At 37.2% G+C, this 21634-nt stretch overlaps 1 protein-coding gene across 3 annotated transcripts in view; it reads right to left on the minus strand.

Annotated features, from left to right (window-relative positions):
- Positions 1–21634, minus strand: part of PTPRO (protein tyrosine phosphatase receptor type O) — a 239564-nt gene that overhangs the window by 70839 nt on the left and 147091 nt on the right. For all 3 annotated transcript variants that reach the window (XM_072798871.1, XM_072798868.1, XM_072798870.1), the window contains exons 4-10: positions 19668–19820; positions 17574–18017; positions 15344–15505; positions 11253–11449; positions 4483–4603; positions 3938–4131; positions 2883–2994 (exon numbers count right to left, since the gene is read on the minus strand). In XM_072798871.1, the coding sequence (XP_072654972.1) occupies positions 2883–2994; positions 3938–4131; positions 4483–4603; positions 11253–11449; positions 15344–15505; positions 17574–18017; positions 19668–19820 (1383 nt within the window). The remainder of the gene's footprint in view (positions 1–2882; positions 2995–3937; positions 4132–4482; positions 4604–11252; positions 11450–15343; positions 15506–17573; positions 18018–19667; positions 19821–21634) is intronic.

Here is a 21634-nt window from a genome sequence, read left to right on the forward strand (position 1 = left end):
TTATCTAATAAAGAGAATAATACCTTTGGCTTCTTTTATATTTCTGTGTACTTCTTTATATGTATGTATCTATTCTTATAATTCTTCAAAGGATATTTTCTTATGTTTTAATTCAGTAAGGACAAGAAATGTATTTAAAATTGCAGGGGTGTATTTTTATTTAAAACCCAGAAGTGTACAGCTCCTCCCTCACATGTATTTTATACTCCGTATTGCTGCTTTAAAATCCAGCATGTTGCTGAAAGGCCACAAGATGTCACTATTTGTTTATTAAACATTATTTGGTATACTAGCATAATGACTATGCATTTGACTTGCAGACAAAGTTGCCTAACAAAGACGGTGGACTAGAGATCCTAATAAATCACAATTACTCAGACTTTTTTCCCTATATTCTTTTATTTCACACAATTTGGCATTAGGCTCACAGCTAAAAGCAGAGGTAAGAGAAACATGATATTCTTGTTTGCTTTAAACTTGAAATGAGTGAAGAAAAATAAAACAAGGCAAGGCTAAAATTTCAACTGGTTTTTAAAAATAAGTATAAAAATAAAAGTCAGCTACCATATATATTTTAATAATGATTAATGTTACATAATTTAATTTTCATACTACCTGTGAAATAGTATTGTACTCTTTTTATAGATGTGAGACTTGAGACTGTGTTAATATGCTTAGCTGAGACAGTGAACTGCTAGTGTTGACACAACTTAGTTGATTATCCCAGGCAAAGATAAGGAATTCCCAAAGATCAATTTATTGGAGACAATAGATTGCTCACCTAGGCAAGTAGCTCACTTATTAACCTTATGACTATTCAGATTTGCCAGGCCCACCACCCCTCTTGCCACATCCCAGTCAGTTTCCAGCTTTGAAAGGCACACCCAAGCCACTTGAGTCCAGAACTCCAAATCCTGTTAATTTTTCTTTTTTTTTTTTCCTGTTAATTTTTCATTTCTGATGTTCCCCTCAGAGACACTGCAAAGAGCCTATTGAGGCAGTTTTCTGCCTTATTGCAATGAGTTCTATTACACTTGCTTTTGCTCTGTTAGCCTGTTGTTAGGTAGCATTTTGAATTCTGCCAATGAGAAAAAAGAAGTCCAGGATCATTTGAGATGATTTGCTTAAAGCTCGACAGCTAGAATTTTGCAGAGCCAGGTCTGCTCAATGAAGTGTTCAGATGCAAAGTCTGGGCTTTTCCAAGACATCTGCTCTGTCTGAGAAGAAAGAGTGTTCTCAGAGAAACAATGTCAATAAAGTTAAGCTGTATGAATTATTTACTCCATAAAATTTAATTAAAATTAAACACACAATTATTAACACAGTCAAGAAGCTAATACAGTACTAATGACATAATTGGTATTTTCTACCTTTTTGGTACTTTTTTCACTTTTTTATTCTAGTATTATTGTTAACATCTGGAACACAGAGACCTCTAGACATGGTCTTGTAAAGGAAGGAGATGAACTACATACATCGGTAGTGTAAGAATTCACATGATGAATTTTTTTTTAAAGATTTTATTTTTAAGTATTCTCTACACCCACTGTAGTGCTTGAGCTCACAACCCCAAGATCAAGAGTTGCATGCTCTACTGACTGAGCCAGCCAGGCACCTCCACATGATTAATTTCTTTTCTTTTACTTTCTTTCCTTTTTCTTTCTTTCTTTCTTCAAAGCTTGATAGAGTAAAACTAGATGACCCGGGAAGAAAATATTTTGTTAACATTATTTTGCTAACATTTCTTCTCTCAGCATAACACTAAGTATAGCCTTGCAGTCCAACCAAAAGTTCCAGAAAAATTTTCATTCAAATAAGGTTCAAAAGGGTTAGTGTTTCTCTGATGAATTTCCCCTTTTCATTGTCATCTCTGACCACCTCTGCTATCTCTGCTGTATGATAATTAACTAACTGTTGTTTAAGTACTTAAACTTTGTGCCAATATTTCAATGTATTTTTTTAGGGGGAGAGGGCCAGAGGAAGAGGGAGAGAAAGACTCTTAAGCAGGCTCCATGCCCAGAGTGGAGCCCAACTCCGGGCTCTATCTCGCAAGCCTGAGATCATGACCTGAACCAAAATCAAGAATGGGATGCTGCGGCACCTGGGTGGCTCAGGGGATGAATGTCTGCCTTTGGCTCAGGTCATGATGCTGGGGTCCTGAGACAGAGTTCTGCATCAGGCTCCCCGCAGGGAACCTGCTTCTCCCTCTACCTATGCCTCTGCTTTTTCTCTGTGTCTCTCATTAATAAATAAATAAAATCTTAAAACAAACAAACAAACAAACAGTGGGTTGCCTAACCAACTGAGCCACTCAGGTGTCCCCTAAGTAATGTATTTAAATGGAAAAAAATAACAGAAACTATCACCATACCCATTTTACACTTAAAAAAATTGAGGCTCTGAAAAGTTAACATGCACAGGTTACACAGCGTAGGTGGCAGATCCGTGATTCAAACCCACCTGTCTCCAAAGCCTATTTTAACTCCCACAATGGACAACACTGCCATCAGCCTGTGACTTTAAAAATGGTTTAATTAATAAGGAGATGGAGGCACTCTAGCAAATATAATCATCGAATGGGTATAATCAATTCATCTCAGTGTGAAGCTGAAAGCTCTGTCAGCTACAACTCTGTTCTAATCAATTCCAAACGGGAGCACACAATAAAGGACAATAACTCAGGATTAAAAACATATTTTAATTTTTAAAGACTATCATTTAAACAAATAATGAGTTTTCAGAATCAAGCATACTGCCATCCATGAAACTGATGCTCCGTCAGTACTGGGTGAACAACTAGCACTTTCTGGAGATGTATCTCTTTAGAAACTCCTCAAAATAGTGTTCTCTCCCCATGGAGGCAGTTCCCACACACCACTCACCTGTTATGAAGCTGATGGTGGAGCTGTCACAACAGCTCAATTCCGGGTCTCCCCATGTTACCATGGTAACTCGGAAGTTGTAGTACCACGCTGGCAACAGATTGGCTATCCTCTGAAAAGATCAAGGAGACAAAAGACTAAGGGGAGGAAAATCATATTTTTGGAATAGAGTTATTTTTATTAGGTCATGAAAATAATAAGTATTTTTTATTTATGTTTCTGTGCCTTTTTCTCTTTCCCAATTTTTTTTTCATTAAAAATTCTTTCTGGACTGAGGTAAGGTGTAAATAGAATGATATACAAACATAATTTTTAAAAAGTGGTTCACAGGTACAGAGTCAAATATTTCCAATACTGGTTTCGTTTGCAGTTTCCTAAGCTGTATTACACAGTGAAACAGTACTTATTTGTCAGTGATTGTACGTATGCATCCCCCTATTTCTAAGAAAACCGATCTCTCCCAACTCTATTCTCCCAGTTTGGACCCTAAGCATGCGTCCTTGTTAGGTGGCAAAGATCAGAGTCGTCTGCTGGGTATAGGGCAGCTGTGTACTTCATGTGTGACCTGTAGGAAACTGCACTTTAGAAGCCAGTCCCAGAAAAAGCAATCTTTGACTTGCTCTCCTGAAGAGGAGCCTGTCACGGCCTGACTTTAGAGGTATTTAACAGATGCGTGGATGTTAAGAATACTCATCATTAGCGTTAAACAGTGTCAACTAATTATTGAATGACTAAAGGAAATTTTTTGTGTTTTCCTCCTCAGGAAGCAGAGAGAAACAATGAGCATTTGATAGCTCTCCTAAAATGTGGCTGTGTGCAATTAGGGGTGAAAACATGTTTCACATATTTTTTTTCTCTCTCTCTCTCAACCTCTCTCAAAAACAAAATGAGTCCAGAAAACAAAAATGACTAAAAAACAAAGAAACAAACAAACAAACAAACAAACAAAAACACCAAACTCTTGAAAGTGGCAAGCCACTCGTGTATTTACAGGTAAATTTTTCTGATACGGAAAGTTTCATCTGTTCGCACAGGGAAGTGTGACAGCTTCTTACCACTGAGGCAGTCAAGGAGACAGTTGCTGCGATTTCATAGTACGTTGTCCACTCTGATGTCATGGTAGCAGGGTTGAAATAAAACATTTCAACTACATATTTTCTGAACACTCCTAAGTAAGGTCTGCTCCAGCTGAGAACCACTGCCGTAGGACCCAAGGGATAGAGCATTAAATCCTTTATCCCCGTTGGAACTTAAGAAGAAGTGGGGCGGGATGAAAAAAGAGAGAGCCAAGAAGGAATATTTAATATCTTAGCAATGGTTTCAAACTTAATAACTAGTGTTTTTGCTCTTCTGATATGATCATTGAATAAATCATATTTTTCCTGAGTCATTGATGCTAATGATATTCCCCAGGTATACAACTATAGTCATTTATTACTCTGAATGTAGAATATTGGGTGAGTATGGGTCCCCCCCATTTATGATGATAATGATTTGGGCGTAGGCATTGCACCCCCACGCCAGAAAACAAACAAACAAACAAACAACAACAACAAAAAACCCAGTACTCTGATAGTTATTCTTGAGGCTGGCAACTTACCAATAGCAAATGTCACAGGATCTGAAGGTGGTCCAATCAAAGGGCCTTTTCTTAGGTACATCACGACCTGGTACTGGGCACCGGGAACCAGATTTTCAATAATAGATTTGCTTGAGTTCACCTTTAAACCAAACATCCGATAAGATTTATATAGAGCTGGGCTTTCATAACGTGACACAAAGGCTGATATCATATTCAGGGACTCTTTGTGGATGCCTTTGAAATCCAGAAGCCTTTGCTTGTTCTGGGGAAGGTCAGATTTCAAAATTAGGATGATTTATAGTTTATGTGAACACTGAGGGGAACCCAGAACATTCAAATTCTATGGCTGGATTTAATAAGCCCCGCGAACTGCTTTATACCCATCAATGTCAATTTCAACTATGTACACTAGAGACACATCAGCCTCTAACCATAATCAAATCAGCAATACCATAAGGGGAGTCTGACATCCTAAACTGTGGTGTCAGCTAAAAAACATACAAAGATCAGTGCAGGAATGTCTTTAGTCTCTCGTCACTTAGAAGCATATAATATCTAATTATAGAGATGGAAATGACCTCAGAGATTATCTGCTCCAAATCTCTCATTTAATAGATCAAGAAAGTAAAGCCAGGAAATGGCCAAGGTCACATATTTAGATTCAGCGCCGGGACTGGAAGTCTAGTATTGTGACCTCTAACGCCTGTTCCGGGCAAGTCAGGGGACTCAGCACGGAGGTACATTGATAAGTGCTTCTCAAGGCTATTGTGACCCTATAAAATAATGTTGAAGAAAATATTTCTCCTTTAGATGAGCTCTCTTTTGCTGTTCTTTTAAAGAAAAAAAAAACCTTTTTTTGGTAACAAATACAATATAGAGAAAGACAGAACAGATAGATGAATGAAATGTACTTACTAAAGTTTAAAATGTTGGTGTGCACTAGGATTGATACTTCAGCTTACAGGTCAAGAAGTGTGTGACTTTGACCTTTAGTACCTCTAATATTTAAGAAAGTCTTGCTTAGTAGGAAGAACACAGGCTCTCTCTCTATTCAGACTGCCTGAAATCAAATCCTGCCTCTACTCTTTTGTAAGCATGAAAGTTTATTTATAATTTATTTACAATTCTTACCTTGGTTTCCTGATTGATAAACTATAGATAATACTATGATATATACCTCCCAGAGGATGCTTAAACTAGAGTACCAATAGAGGTAACTCATTGCTCAGCAATTTTTTTTGGCTTCTAGGGTACATAACATAAAATTTGCTGTGGAAAGGAGCATAAATCAATGAAGAACAGTATCGTTGACAGCTTACCTATGCTATAAGGTTTTTTTTTTTTAATTCAGCTTCATGATGATTTTAAGAATAAACAGAATTGATATGATATGAATTTTAAAACCTTCTGATACTGGAAACTGATTCTACACAATAAAAATTGTATAATTTGAATTGGTAGAACTTGCTCTAAAAGTTAAGTAAGGAGACAAGCATATCATAATTTCTTTTCCAATAACTTAAGCAAAATAAAATTAAGTTGAATGAATACATTAGCATTTCCCTCCTTTCTTTCCTATTTATACTCCTATAAGAATTTTTTACCCATGTTTTCAAATGTGAATTCTGCTGGAAGTCATCTAGGCAGAGTTAGCCAACTAGATATCTGATAGAGCTTTTCTCAAAGAGACAAACCATAAATAAGACGTGTATGTTGCACAAAACTAAGTAATGCTGTCTTACTTCTTTAAAATAAATTTTTAAATGATAAAACTAGTAATGTTCATTGTGGAAATTATTTGCACAGTAGAAGAGCAAATGAAGTAAACTGGCAATTTTTCGGTCTTCCTCCCCTCATTTCCAACATTTTGGTAGGCAATCTTCAGACCCTCCTCAATACATATATACATAAATAACACTATATTGACCCATATAGGTGTTAATTATTAACTTGCTCCAAACTTTTCTTTAAAACTTAACAGCACATCATAGACATCTAGGCAGGCATACCTCTCAATGCTAACATAGCTCATTAATCACTCATTTAGAATGTTTAGCATAGCAGGACAAAAAAAAAGTGTAGACTGCTTCAGGGTGGTAAAGTTTCTTTGGTTTGATAATATTTTAAGCAAGTGGTTGATTCTGATTATTCAAATGACTACATGATATTGTAGCCACTTAAATATACCATCATGTTTAATACCCTGAGGATATCATGCTAGTGAAATCAGTTGGAGAAAGACAAATATTGTATGATTTCACTGTGTGGAAACAAAAAGAGCAAATCAAATGAGCAAACAAAACAAAATAAAACTCTTAGGTACAGTGAACAGAATGGTGGTTGCCAGAGGGGAGGGGAGTGGGAGGTGGATGATAAGGGTCAAGAGGTACAAAGTTACACTTATAAAATAAATAAGTCATAGCAATGTAACCTACGGTATGGTGACTGCAGTCAGTAATATTGAGTTGCATATTTGAAAATTGCTAAGAGAATAAATCTTAAAAATTCTCATCATTAGAAAAAAAATTTGTAACATTGTACAGTGATGGATGGCAACTAGGTTTATTGTGATGATCATTTCCCAGTGCATGCAACTATTGAATCATTTTGTTATACACCTGAAACTAATATAATGTTATACATCAATTACACCTTGATACATAAAACATGCCATCTTAATAAATTCATCCTAGGGACATTATACTTCTTTTTAAGATGATTTTATTAATTTATTTGAGAGAGAAAGAGAGAGAGCATGAGGGGGGAGAGGGGCAGAGGGAGAGGGACAAGCAGACTCCCCACTGAATACAGAGCGATTGTCTTGACCTAGGGCTTGAGGAGGAGCTAAAGGTGGGGCTCCTAGCAGGCTCCATAGAGTATTCAACCCCAGGACCTTGAGATTAAGACCTCAGCTGAAGTCAGATGCTGACTAAGCCACCCAGCACCCCTATTTTTTTTTTCATAAAGAAGCAACTATGTGTATGTACATCACACTATTTTTAAAAATTACCTTGGTAACAAATAATAAACCCTAATTCCTTCCTGCCATCTTGTTTTTGAATATTTACTGAACCACCAGTCTGTATCTGAGCTTCCATCCCTCCATACCCTAGTATTTATCCTGGATCACCTTTGGGTAGGTAGACTGAAGGCAGGCAGGAGAAATGCCCCTGAATTCTCCCTCCTAAATAACACATATTTTATTCTCCAGAGGAGAATCATTCCACACCTTCTCCCCCAATTTTCATCCCTCCTTTGTATTCCACTGTTTCCTCTCTCTCATTCCCAACTGGCTCCATCGCCATTCCAGAGAATTTAGTTCAACCCAACACCCCTCTGATGAGGCACCAGTCCTGTTCCTCCCCAGCTAAAGAAATAGTAGGAAAGATGTCTTAGAGAGCATAGGAAATACATGACAGACTTAAATAACTGGGTATGTACATTGTCAGAAAACACTTGGGGACCAAGGCAGATCACATGTGAAAATAAATATACATTCATATATGATGTTTTTTAATCCTGAAATTTATGATTGTGTGTGAGACTTTGGAGAAAGTACTGAAAGCACATTTACTTTGAAGAATTGACCGGATCCTTTATGTATATAACACTTATAGAGCACAGACTTTATGTTCAACATATATTTATTAATGAAGAGCACTGAAATGGTTGTTAGGAGGCATACATCACAAAACGCCTTTTTCTATGAACATTTGCATGCAAACTCATACCCAAAACAACAACCAGATGTGAAGAGCATATACATGATGAGGAAAAATTCAAATTAATGGGTACAATGTACCTACTTGGAAGGTCAGACTCTAAGCTTCACAAACTTAAGGTTCAAGTCAAATCTGTTTTATTTCTAGGATCTTATGCAGGACCCGCCTAGCACACAGAAATCAGTGGTGGTGTAAGGAAGAGTAGAAGCACTAGCAGGGAGTCTCATGGATGATGTATCTAATGTATAAAGCAACGATCCTGTGTTATAGTCACTGGTAGAAGCAAAGTAGGGCAAGTGAAAGTATAAAATAGTAAAACATTATATTATCTGTTAATACTATAGTATCCCCTTATCTGCAAGGGATATGTTGTTCTGAGACTCCCCCCAATGGATGTCTGAAACCATGGGTAGTACTGAACCCTATACGTATTATGCTCTTTCCTATACATACACATATACTTGCTATAAAGTTTAATTTATAAATTAGGCCTAGTAAGAGATTAACAATAACCAATAATAAAAAGGATTACAACCATATGCTATCATAAAAGTTATGTAAATGTAGTCTCTCTCAAAATATCTCATTGTACTGTATTCACCTTTCTTATGATGTTGTGAGATGATAAAATGTCTACATGATGAGATGAATTGGGGTGAATGAAATAGACTTTGTGACCGCTAGCTAGGCTACTATTGACCTTCTGACTATATGTTGGTGGAGGATCGTCTGTTTCTGGCCCACAGGTAAGCATGGGACACTGTATCCATGGAAAGTGAAATCATGAATAAGGGGGTGAATACTACTGTATGCGTCTGGCTTTAGAATCACTCTTAGTTTTGAGCTGCATTTTGAATTTTAATGTAATCACAGTACCATTGAATACAGAATTAAAGAAATACTATTATTTTTTCCTTTTGGATGAAGTTTGCTTTGAGAAATAAGCCCAAATCAGACCAAATACTGGGATAATATTTTCTGGGCTCTTTTGATTAATGGCCACATGACTGCAGGCCAGTTTTTGAGACTTTTTTTCTAATTAATTAATTAATTAATTTGAGAGAGAGAGAGCGCAAGCCAGGCGGAGGGGCAGAGGGAGAGGATCTCAAGCTGACTCCATGCTGAGCCCGATGAGGGGTTCGTTTTCACGACCTTAAAATAATGACCTGAGCTGAAACCAAGAGTCAGACACTTAACCAACTGTGCCACCCAGTCACTCGTTTTTGAGATTTTCTGAATGGATGTTTCCTCATCTAAAAATGTATGTGTGTATGTGTGTGTGTATGTGTGTGTGTGTGTGTGTGTGTGGTAGTAGTAGTAGTAGTAGGGCAATGGATAGTGTTGGTGTAATAACACAATCTTCAAAACGTTCTTGTAACTGAGATAACACCTCACACTGGGTTCTAGATCCCACCCTCCATTTTAAATATTGGCTTCTTTGCCTATAATCCTGAACAGTTTCATGTTTGCATCTCAAGAAGGCATTGTCAAAGTGCACTGAGACTGGTCTTTCCTGGCTCATTTATAATTTACAATCTCTATCAATACCGTTAGCCTCTGGCTTCTGTGCAAAAGATATGTAATTTGTGCATTAGATGAGGGGCGAAGAAATGTACCTTGGAGCGGTCAAGTTCTGTGTCATGTTCTATAAGAGAAACCCATTTTTCTACCAATGTGACAGGTCAGCCATCTTTCCTCTCCTCAGGAAAGGAATCTACTAAGCTGCATAGTGAGTCGTGATTACAAGTTAATCGGTTTAGCATATTTACTCCTTAATTTAATTCAAGTCAAGGGGTAGCTTCATCTTCAAGGAAGGGCTTATCTCAACACTCCTAAGCCCTTCTAGCACTCCAAAGGCCATGACTCCTGAGTTCATCTTATCAACTCAAAGTTCCTCATTCTTTGAGTTTCACTAACTGCCTAACTTTCCTGGGATAAATGGAAACGTTCCAAAAAGCTTTCATGTGCCAAACGTTTTTGAGTATTATATTTCCAGTGCATGACACACGAGTTGATAATTTCTTTTTTTTTTTTTTTTTTTTTTTGCCTTTAGGGAAGTAAATATTGTGTCCTTAAGACACCAGGAATCAGTGAATTTGATCTTAGGAAAAAAATAAAACAAGGTTTTAGGAAAGTAGGGCTGAGCTCCAGGCTCCCCGTGGATACTCGGGGTGATGGGAAGCAAGGTCTGCCCCGGGGGCATGTGGCAGGGTTTCTGCTCAGGACTGGCGGCTGGGCATGGAAACTCATCCTAGTAGCCATTCCTAGAACTACTGACTTGCACCCCGTTTTCCCTTGCCCCTCAGGCTCCCTCATGCTCACCTAACTCCTATTTATCCTTCAAAGCTCCTCTCAGCTGTGATTAGTGAAAAGGGAGTTTCTTACCTTAGTACTTTTAATTTTTGAATTATTTTTTCAGTGCACATGAATGACCCTATTTATAATTCAAGTAACAAGAAAAAGGATGGAAAAGAATAAAACCAACCAACCAGCCAACAAAACTTCCCCCAGAACCTTCTGCTTGGTTGTCTCCTACCCTGGGAAAAGTTTTCCTGGCCAGTTTCCAAATCTTCTTGCCCCAATTCCATATTTACTCCTCCCCAGCTCTTTCTTTCCATGAACTCCTAGAGCCTCTCAATCATTTCCTTTTAGCCTAGGCCTTATTTTATGCTCAGCAGTGACTGTATGATCCCTCACGCATTGTTCTCACTAGGTTACAAACTCTGCAAGAGGCAGACACAGAAATCACCTAGATCAAAAAAAAAAAAAAAAAAAAAAAGGAAAGAAAGAAAAAAAAAATCACCTAGATCCCCAACATCTATCTGAGTACCTGGCACATTGTAGGTGTCTTGAACGAGGCGTGAAAATAAAAGGAAGCGGGTAGTCCTTAGAGGGAGAGGGAAGAGGACTGCAACTGGAGAACCATGCACACTCATTTCCCACTCACAAAGCACGCAGGGAGACCCCGGCACCCCCTCTTGCCATGGTCTCCTGGGCTGCAGGGGTGAGCACGCCCCTCGGCCTGTTTTGCTTTTTGTTTTTATTTTTTTTCCCCTGCGCCTTTACCTGAGTGCAGTACTGCTTTTCTAGCCTCTGGCTCTCCTTCTGTTTCTGGCAGGTGAGTGACACCACAGACACGATGGTGCCGTTGTAGTTCTCTTGGGAAGACGTCCAGGACATCAAAGCGGTGGTTGAGCTTAAAACGTGGACGCTCACATGCTGGGGCTTCTCGGTCAGCTCTTCGATCCACTCTCCCAAAGGGCCTGGGCATTTCAAATAAGAGCACAAGGTTTCGTGCTGAGCTGATGGAGATCACAGAGTCTAGTTTCAAAACTCAGGTTGTTTTCCTTTTTGCCCTTACACAGATCAAAGCAAGACTGGCAGCTGGGCTGGCATGGCTCTCTGGCCACTGCCAGCTGGCCTCACCCTTGGATCTAATGCCAGTGGTGGCAGCAGCAACAGGAACATTCTATGGACAGACAGACAGACAGACAGACAGAAGCTCCACTTGAGCTGTCCTGTGCCTTGGAGGTTAGCCTGGTAAATTCTCCACCAGAGAAAATTTACTTCTCTTTTCAAGAAGCGTGGGTGTGGAAGGGGGGGCATTGCATCAGTGTTTATAATTCCTTTGCCGTTAGGATCTTCCATCTCTAGAAATAATTACTTTGAGATTCAAATTAGCCTCTACTGCCTTCGTGTGAAAAGATTTTAAATTTGGTAACAGCAGGATCAAAGAGGTGGGGTGCGATCATATTAGCGAAGAAATAGGCAGCAGGCCGACTCAATTACAGAAGCTGCCTGAGATCCGGGTGATAATTTGAGGGTCGTGGTGGGTTCCTCATTATAAAGTGTCTCCACAGAAGTGCCCACTGTTAGCTTTGTTCTCTTAAGTTGCTCAAGTGGTTATTAGCCCAGTGCCTGACACATAGGAAGGATCGAGAAGGGGTGAGGTGGTTATTATCTACAGAAGTTCCTTGTTGAAATGCACATGTGCAACCTTCCTTTATTTACTGAGGATATGCTTCTCAGTGTCTTAAGAGGGAGCTGTATTCCTGGGCTGGAACCCCAGGAGGGGAGAAAGAGCAAGTGTTTCTGCTGGGGACAGCCATCTCAGGCTCACAGCAAATGGGGCCAGGGAGATCATGACAATAAAAAAACGATAATAATAATGATGGCAAAGAGACAGAGCATTCAGCATGTCGTAGGCTTTGTTTTAGGCTTACCTATGTTTCCATACTTAATCCTTTAACTTTCATAACAGACCCATGAGATAAGTATGAGTATTAATCCCAGTTTCAGATGAGGGCGCTGGGGCAGAGATAGGGTAAGTAGAGCTGGGATTCACCCACAGGAAGGCTGGTTCCAGAATCCATGCTCTCAACCCCTGCATGAAACCTCTGGGGACACTAGGAACCTGGGAAAAATTCTGGTTTGGAGACAGGAAAGGTGACCAAAACTCGACTTTGCTCATTATTAGTGATGTAACCTTGGGGAAATGATTTAACTTCTTTGACTCTGCCAATGTATCGGCCAGATGGATTAAATCATAGAATGTTAGAATTGAACACCTGAGATATCCAATACTTCATTTAACTGATGAGAACACTGAGGCCCAGAGATGTGTATGACCTGTCCAATGTCACAGAGCTAGTAAGTGCTTGGGGCCCAACCCAGACTTCTGGTCTCCTGGATCAAAGTTTTGTGACAATTTATCAGGATGCCATCTATCACTGGCATCAAATGAGATCACATGTGTTAGAGAATTATGTAAATTTGAGGTATCATCATCATTGTGAGGAAGATTCCTGAGGTCCTAGGGCCACAGTGAGCCATGGTTGGAGGAAGCAAAATGAATTCTCTCCTTCAATTTTTTTTTTTTTTTTTTTTTTTTTATGTTAGGACTTTTTACGTTAGGACTAACCTGCTAATCAAGCCAAGATAATGGGTCGCTGCAGGCTACATGGAAATGGACTTTGCTGTCAAATACTCCTAGGCTCTAGTCCTCATTTGGACACTTGGGAAAGTCACTAAACTTTCTGTGACTCAGTTTTTTTTTCCCACCTGAAACATGGGGATAACTGAAATATAAGGCTGTTGGGAGGCTAAGGTAAATGTTTATCTTCCTTTGCATCTCTGAGGATAGCCTTCAAAACTGCGTAAATACAAGTCATAATGCAACAAGACAAACATAAATGTTGATGTAATTTAATAAATATTAATGTCATAGCTTAACACTGGAACAGTTTGGTCAGGAAAATGGGCTGCTAATATAATTAGCTGGCATGAGTCCGCACTATGTTGAGGGGGCTTACTCAGTTGAATGTAGTATTTACATCTATAATATCCCATTTTAAACTAAAGGTGTATATACAGTACACTTGAATAATTCATTACTGCAGAGGGGAATATCATAAGCACTAAAAATATCATTTTATTGGAAAATAAAATAAAATTTTTAGTGCCCTATACTTTTCTAGATGAATATTAATATACATCTCTCTGAAATAATCATATTTTTGAGCAATTCTACAACATTCTCAACAGTACTAGTCAATCTGGATACTCTAGAGCAGAGTGCCCAACACATGAAAGTAGTTCAGTGAATATCTGGTAAATGTACAACAGAATTAATAAAATAGTATAAATATGGGCCCTAGGCTAAAACTCTATAATTTAGTATAAGAGGCAAGACATACACAAATAAAACAAATCTAGAAAACTATTATACACAAATAAGCTCTGTATTTTGTGTTGTTCCCTATGAAACTCAGTAGAAATTCAGAGAAGGGAAGGGCCGGGCCAGAATAGCTGAAGGAGCTTTGCCAAGAACTGTTGACACTTGTGGTGGATCTCTACTGACAGGGAAATCTTTTTGTTAATAAAACACTTTATGCTTCATGGGAGGGACACCTGGGTGGCTCAGCGGTTGAGCATCCGCCTTCAGCTCAGGGTGTGATCCCGGAATCCGGGATCGAGTCCCATATCGGGCTCCTTGTGGGAAGCCTGCTTCTCCCTGTGCCTGTGTCTCTGCTTCTCTCTCTCTCTCTCAATCTCTCTCTCTGTGTCTCTCATGAATAAATAAATAAAATCTTAAAAAAAAAACTTAATGGGAAAAACCAAATACTAAACTTTTTCTCATTCTCTAGTGACCTCACATCAGAGATCTTCTATAACCAAAAGACATGCAAGCAATCATGACTATTCTTTCTGTATATCTAATGGATCTTTAGGCCTCTTACCAGTAGTGATATTTTTAGGTTCTTAAGTAGAAATGCTACATAGAACGCTTTGAACATTTTTCAGTTGTTAAATAAACTGATCTCTTCCCTCTGTCCCCCTTCTCATTCTCCCACCTACCCTTTTGAGAATTGTTTGGTGAAAGGTGGTATATTGCCTTTGGAGAAGGTGATAAAGTATATGGCAATAATCTTTTTTGAAGAGCCATTTTTATCCATTGCCTTCTGGTTTTTTTCTTTCTGCTGATGGGAGGCATATTTAACTGCTGATAAACTAGCTAACTGATGTTTGGCTTCTAAACCTCTGGTGAACATATTCAGATAAGCTGAAACCATTACAGATATGCATGATTTGTGTAGTTTTGGGAGGCTAGTTATTTGCTCTGTTAATGCCCCTCATAGAATCAGTAGAAACCATCCTAAGACTTGACAGTGGAGCTTTTAGGATGCTCTAGCCTTGTTTTCTTATGCCAAATTTATGGTGACGACCTAGGTCTTACTACACTTAAATCTGTTTTTCTTTTGAATTATCTCAGCTCAATATTCTAATGAGACTTTCCCCACAGTCCAACAACATCAATTTTCTATAAGTCCTCAAACAAAAGTCATATTTCCTAAACAGTGTGTCCATGTTCTTGGAGAGTTTGTTCTGACTAGTGTGGAAGGTCAGCTTAATAAATGTTCAATTATCACAATAATAAAAAAATGCGTAAGTTAAATCTCTGGGTAGGTTTGCTACTATTAAACATACATATATTTCCTCTGCTGTCAAAATCTCCTGGATCTGGGCCTCTTCCGACCTTGACAATTTCTCAGGGTCTCTGAGGTTTGATGAATAATTGATGCCCGAGCATCATTAATCTCCCCAGTTCCATTGTCCTAGCTCCCCTGTAAGTGCAAAATAGTCTCTTTGGTACTTACTGATATAAAAACTGAGCGATTTTGCTGACTGACTTTTCCGAGTGTCACAAGATCCTGCGGAACTAAAGGTTGTCACGGATAACTTATATTTCCCAGGCTCCTTCAGTTCCGCAACAAATTCATGTGCTTCTTCATCCACTGTCAAATATTCAGTAAAGTTTTCTGAATCATATATAAAAAAAGGAGAATATATATGAATTGAAACCTAAAAGGGCCTTGAATGTGGACAAGTCAATTAATTTAAAAAATAAGTATTTTTTTATACTGTTTCCTTTTTGTCAAGTTCAATTATACATCTTCATCAAAGATACTAGAAAAGAAACATGACCGAGTATTCAAATTGTTTTTCAGGATACTTTTAAATAACCAAATTAAAATATGGCATCCAAATCAATAAAACTTAGAGATGAGTATATACTGCATATTCTTATCTAATGTCACCCAACAACATTATATGCACAGAACAGAAGGAGACTCTCAGGAGAAGATTACGATAGTTGACTTTCTCATCTGAATATAAGGAATAAAAAAAATAACCAGCATTAAGTATCTTATCAGTTCTTTGTGGTAGTATTAAATATCCAGAAATGCCTTAGAATGAATTGAATTATTTCTTATTGGAAATTCTTCTGAGTAGGTTTTCTGACACTAGTAATACTTGTTCATCTGTCTTCTACCAGATTTTACTTTCTAAAAGTAAAAATGGTTTTTACATGCTTCAAAGTCCATCCCCTGCTGCTTATTACTTCATTTGAAGTTGTTCTCAGGGGTTGGTGACTACGATAGCCTTCAACAGAACACACTGCAGTCAGATAAAAGCATGATTGAACCTTCATGGAAATACTCATTAAAAAAAATTGTGAGTTACAGGAACCTATTTCCCACAGAATATATTGTGGAACAGAAAAATAAAAGATTAAAAGCAGATGAAGACGGACATCTTTATACAAGTAATTCCAGGTAAATGTGAAAACTTTTGACTCAAATAATTGGAAATGACAAAGGATTTCAAATTTTTTTTTTAAGGATTTCAATTTTATACGGTTTTTAAATATGGTCGATTGCTCTATAATCCAGTATAGAGGAATCCACAGATTTTGGTGTCTTATTTTATTAAATAAAATAAAGGCAAACAATATGTAATATAATATACTATATGGTACTAATGCCCTACCCTGAAAAAAAACAGTTATCATTTGAACTGCAAATATTGACAACCTGACAACTTTGCCACCCGAACTACTAGACCGGAAAGTATAAAATGAAATATGTTATTGTACAAACAAAACAAACAGCAAATAACTATAAAAACCTAACAAACAATAATTTAGATGTGATTTGTGACCTAAATTAACTAAAGGCCAGAGCCCTGGTTTTCAGAAATTAGTGGGCTAAAACGCAAAGAATGGCTCTCAGATGCTGGATCAATGGATATGATACACAGCAGCTATGTTGAAAATACTAGTGGCTGTGCATTTTCTATTTTACTACCAGCTCCTCTTTGGGAAAAATGTGGAGTGCTGCTGGTTCCCCAGAGGCACACCCTAAGGCTAGATGAGGACACAGGGCTGATGCTCTTGGGAAAGTAGCCTTCTTGTCAGATTGTTTTGCTACATGCTTCATAAATCGTGTATAGAAAACAGAAAACTGGGATCCCTGGGTGGCGCAGCGGTTTAGCGCCTGTCTTTGGCCCAGGGCGCGATCCTGGAGACCCGGGATCGAATCCCACGTTGGGCTCCCGGTGCATGGAGCCTGCTTCTCCCTCTGCCTATGTCTCTGCCTCTCTCTCTCTCTCTCTCTCTCTGTGACTATCATAAATAAATAAGAATTAAAAAATAAAATCTTTTAGAAAACAGAAAACTTCTCTAGCATATTTTGTAATTTGTGATGGTTGGAACTTTAATTCAAAATCTTTCCAAACATAAGGTTTTCCTCAGTAGCCTGGGGCCCATGACATATTGGGTAGTGAAATATACACAAGTTATTAGTACTTGCAATGTAGAAACTACCCAAACCTTGAATTCTGATTCTGCCTATTCAATTTTGTTTTCTAGTCTTCATGGGCATTGCTACTCAATTAAATTCTTCCCTTTCTTTACAATTTTTCTTTAAATATTAACTGCCTGCCATCAAGTCTTTTTTTTTTTCTAAATATTTTAGGTTTAACATATTTCAATGTCCTTTCCTTTCCACACCATATCTTATTTTTGCTGACTTCCTATTACTTTACCTTCTCTTTCTATGTGGATATGGAACCCATCGAAGGCGGTGGGTGGTTTGGGTGGCAACCAATTCAGTATCATTTGTACAGGAAAAAATGAGAGAGATCCTGCTGTAGATTTTTCCGTCTCACTGAGCGTACTATTATTTTCATATTCCATGGGAAGGACACTGACAAAGTCATCTTCACTTTCGGGGGTGGCAGATGCACTGCCCCACCAATAGGGCTGGGATGTAGTTTCATAGTCACTGCTGTTGAAATCAGGCCAACCAGAAGAAATGTTGCCAGAGGGAATTTCGGGGGTTTCGTCTGTAAAATGGAAGAGTTTGTCTTTTCCCACTGTATCTTGGGATCTCATGAACGATTCCTCTGGGAAATTGCCACTCTGTTCTTCCCAGTTGTTTTTGTTCAAGTTTACAATACGAACCGAGATATTTCGAGGTGGATAAGGGGCTGTAAGAGAGGGAATTTTCAGTTTCAAGTAATTTTAATTCTGTTATAATGAATACTTAATCTATAAGTGAGTCAAATACACATACACAAGTGGATTTACAAAGTAGAGGTCAGTTTTACTTCTACTGTATAAAGATAACCTACATCAAGAACTATTGTGGTGTCAAATACACTTTATCTAAGATTTTGTGCATAATGTGCACACATGAGCGTTTCACCACTCATATTTCAGATACATTAACTAATGACAGTATGCTTGTCCATGTGGTAATTTAACCATGTCCAAAGCAGAGTTGTGTAAATATTCTTCAGCTTATCAAAATCGCCTTTTAAAAAAACTGAGTCTCTGCCATTGGATATTTCTTACAAAAAAGCAGCTATAGTGTACTTAGCTATCAAGATAAAAATTCTCCCTATGACATAGTTATATTTAGGAGAGTTGCATATATACCTTTAGAAACATTAGCAAAATATTAGAAATTTAGCTTCACTCCTCACCTCTCCAGAATGAAACATATAGGCACAAAATTAGTTTGTGAATTATGGAAGCATACTTTTCTAGAGGTAGAAAATTATGAAGGCACAGTGTCTGGTCTACCTACAACAGTTTCTACCTATTCTTCAAATAGCAGCTTAAATATCACCCCTTTCATGAACTTCTAATAAAAATTAATCTTTCCTTCCTTTGTGCAGTTATATAATTTTGTACCTCCTAGGACATTTATCACAATCTGCCTTGAAGGACAGCCATTTGTATTGTATCTCTATCATTTTTGAGGACAGGAAACAAATCTCACCAGACTTTGTCTTCATCTCTCTCATACTTAGAGCAACTTCCAGGTAGAAGTCACTCAACTGATATTGTTTCCTTACTTAAATTGAATAATGAAAAATACAAATAGAATCTTAGATGTTGCCATGAGTTAAGTCACTTATTTAGCTGTAAAGTTTCTTTGACTTGGCTTGATTATTGAAAATCATGAAATCTTAGAATTCAGATTAGCAGAGTCTCAGGGGTGACCTATTACAATCCCCATTCCCAATGTCCATATAAAAGGCCTCTCCAACATTCCTAATGAGTGATTTGGGCACATTAGGCATGGGTAATGTCAATTATCTTGATATTGGTGACAGGCATTTAGAATGTGTGTATTATTTCCATCCATTCTTCCATCCATCCATCCATCCATCCATCCATCCATCCTATAACAGTGCTTCCTATTAATGATGCTACAATAATTAAACACTACAAGTTTTAGACATACATCTGAATCCCAATATTTTCCTTTAATAATGTGATATTCTGTACACCTATCATTTTTACAGCCATATGTGAATTTTACCAGGTTATAGAATAACTGATGTCTACTTCATCAAGTTAAGTTACTTAATTATAACCTTTGGTAGTATCATGTACTTTTTTCCCATTTAAATATTATAAATCTATGATTACATTGACATATTTTATATTTTTCTTTTAAATATTTTACTCAGTTCCTTTTACACTGATAATTTGTTTTAGAGTAGTAAAAATATATATTTATTTCTTAGCTCTAGAACAGTATTTTTCTCAGAACGATAGAAAGTATACATGCAACAAATATATGATTTAATTATCTTTTAACAAATTTAATTCTTCAGAAGACTTACCAGTTCTATGCTGTTTGGGTTCATGACTGATGCCACTGTACTCCACAAGAGTACTTTTATTAAAAGTTGCTTCAGATACCAGCTGAAAAGTAATATTACTATAACATATTCCTGGCAGCCAGTGATTAAATACTGTTTTTCCCTTAAAGAAATCTGAGAAGAATAAAAACAATCATATTAAACTTTTGGTCTCCTAAATGCCACATACTTCTAGAAAGTTTTAAACAATTATGATTAAATAGCCATAAGATATTATTTCCTGCAACTTCTGGCATGGTCAGTAATACAAAATTGGCATAAAATTAGAGATGAAAATTTGGATCTTTAGATCCAAAATCCTGAAAAGCTTTTTTCTACAAGAATTGGATACCATTGGAAGTAAGTTTTTATTATAGGAACATTTGGTTTATTAAATGGAGAAGATAACATATCGAAATTGTAGACATTAGGTTTATGCTAGCCATTTACTTTATGATAAAAATCAAAGATATTTTGCTATTTTATGATTTAGGAAAAAGTAATTTTATAAGGCATGCTTTTACTAGGCTTACTTGTAAAAACTGGCCTATTTTTAAATTAGAATGGTTTATCTACACATGATGAAAGAAAGAAAGAGAAAGAAAGAAAAAGTAAGAAAGAAAAAAAGAAAGAAAGAAGAAAGGAAAAAAGAAAGAAAGAAGAAAAAAGAAAGAGAAAAGAAAGAAAGAAAGAAAGAAAGAAAGAAAAAAGAAAGAAAGAAAGAAAGAAAGAAAGAAAGAAAGAAAGAAAGAAAGAAAGAAAGAAAGAAAGAAAGAAAGAAAGAAAGAAAGAAAGAAAGAAAGAAGAAAGAAAAATTTTATTTGGAAAACATTAAAGAAAATAATAAAATTCCAATCCAAATTAGGAAGAAATGTGGGAAAGAAACCAAAAGTACCACTTATTGAACTAAAAGCCAAAAATAAATTTAAAAATCAATTAACTTAAAATGGAGAGCAGATTGACTTTTTAAAAAACTCCTAGCTTTTGACAAAACACAAGACACCTAACTCTGAGAAATGAACAAGGGGTAGTGGAAGGGGAGGTGGGTGGGGGTTTGGGGTGACTGGGTGATAGGCACGGAGGGGGGCACTTGGTGGGATGAGCACTGGGTGTTATGCTATATGTTGGCAAATTGAACTCCAATAAAAAAATAATAATAATTTAAAAAAAAACCTCCTAGCTTTTAATTCAGCAAAAATTCCAGAGAATGCTTTTCAATCATTCACAAACTGGTATTTGCATGTGATCAATAAGCAAATAAAGCCCCACTTATTAATCTGCACATATCTTTTAATTGAAAATTTAAAAATGCCATAACTTGTGGAGTCTGTTTATATTTATTTGATTTTTTTAAGTTACAAAAACTATAAATTCACTGCGTGCATTGTAAACAATGTCTTATAAAAAAGAAATCCATAGAAGAAATGAATTTGGAAAAGTAGCAAATCAAAGTGACACTTTTCTAGATATCATGCCTTGTGTGCTTCAGTACCCATTCTCCATCTCACCGATATGTATTTCCAGTTACAACCAGTCAACTTTGATGGCCATCATCTATGCTCTCAGAGAGAAATGTTAAGGTATTGGATCCTGAGAGTATCTAAGTCCTTTCCATCCTAATTCACTCCTAATAGAGTTGAATGGACTTCCTCCTTCTCTCCCTCTCCATCTTCTCCCCAACAGTCTACTCAGAGAAGGTGACCGGATTCTTTCAAAATGATTGATTCCCGTAGGATTCTCTTTCTCTCCTCTCCCCACAGGGTCCCTATCAAGCCAGTATAAACAATAAAACCAACTTTTGTATATTCATGCAATCATTTAGCTGGTCTACAGATACATACATCCAAAGGAACCAAAAAGCATTATCATTCCCTTTTGAGGATAATCTTGGACCACTTCCAAGCGAAACTTGGTGGAAGGTAACTTTTTTGCTCCTTAGTTCTAGATAT

Source organism: Canis lupus, chromosome 25 (assembly GCF_048164855.1).
Source record: "Canis lupus baileyi chromosome 25, mCanLup2.hap1, whole genome shotgun sequence".
Classification (NCBI taxonomy): Eukaryota; Metazoa; Chordata; class Mammalia; order Carnivora; family Canidae; genus Canis; species Canis lupus.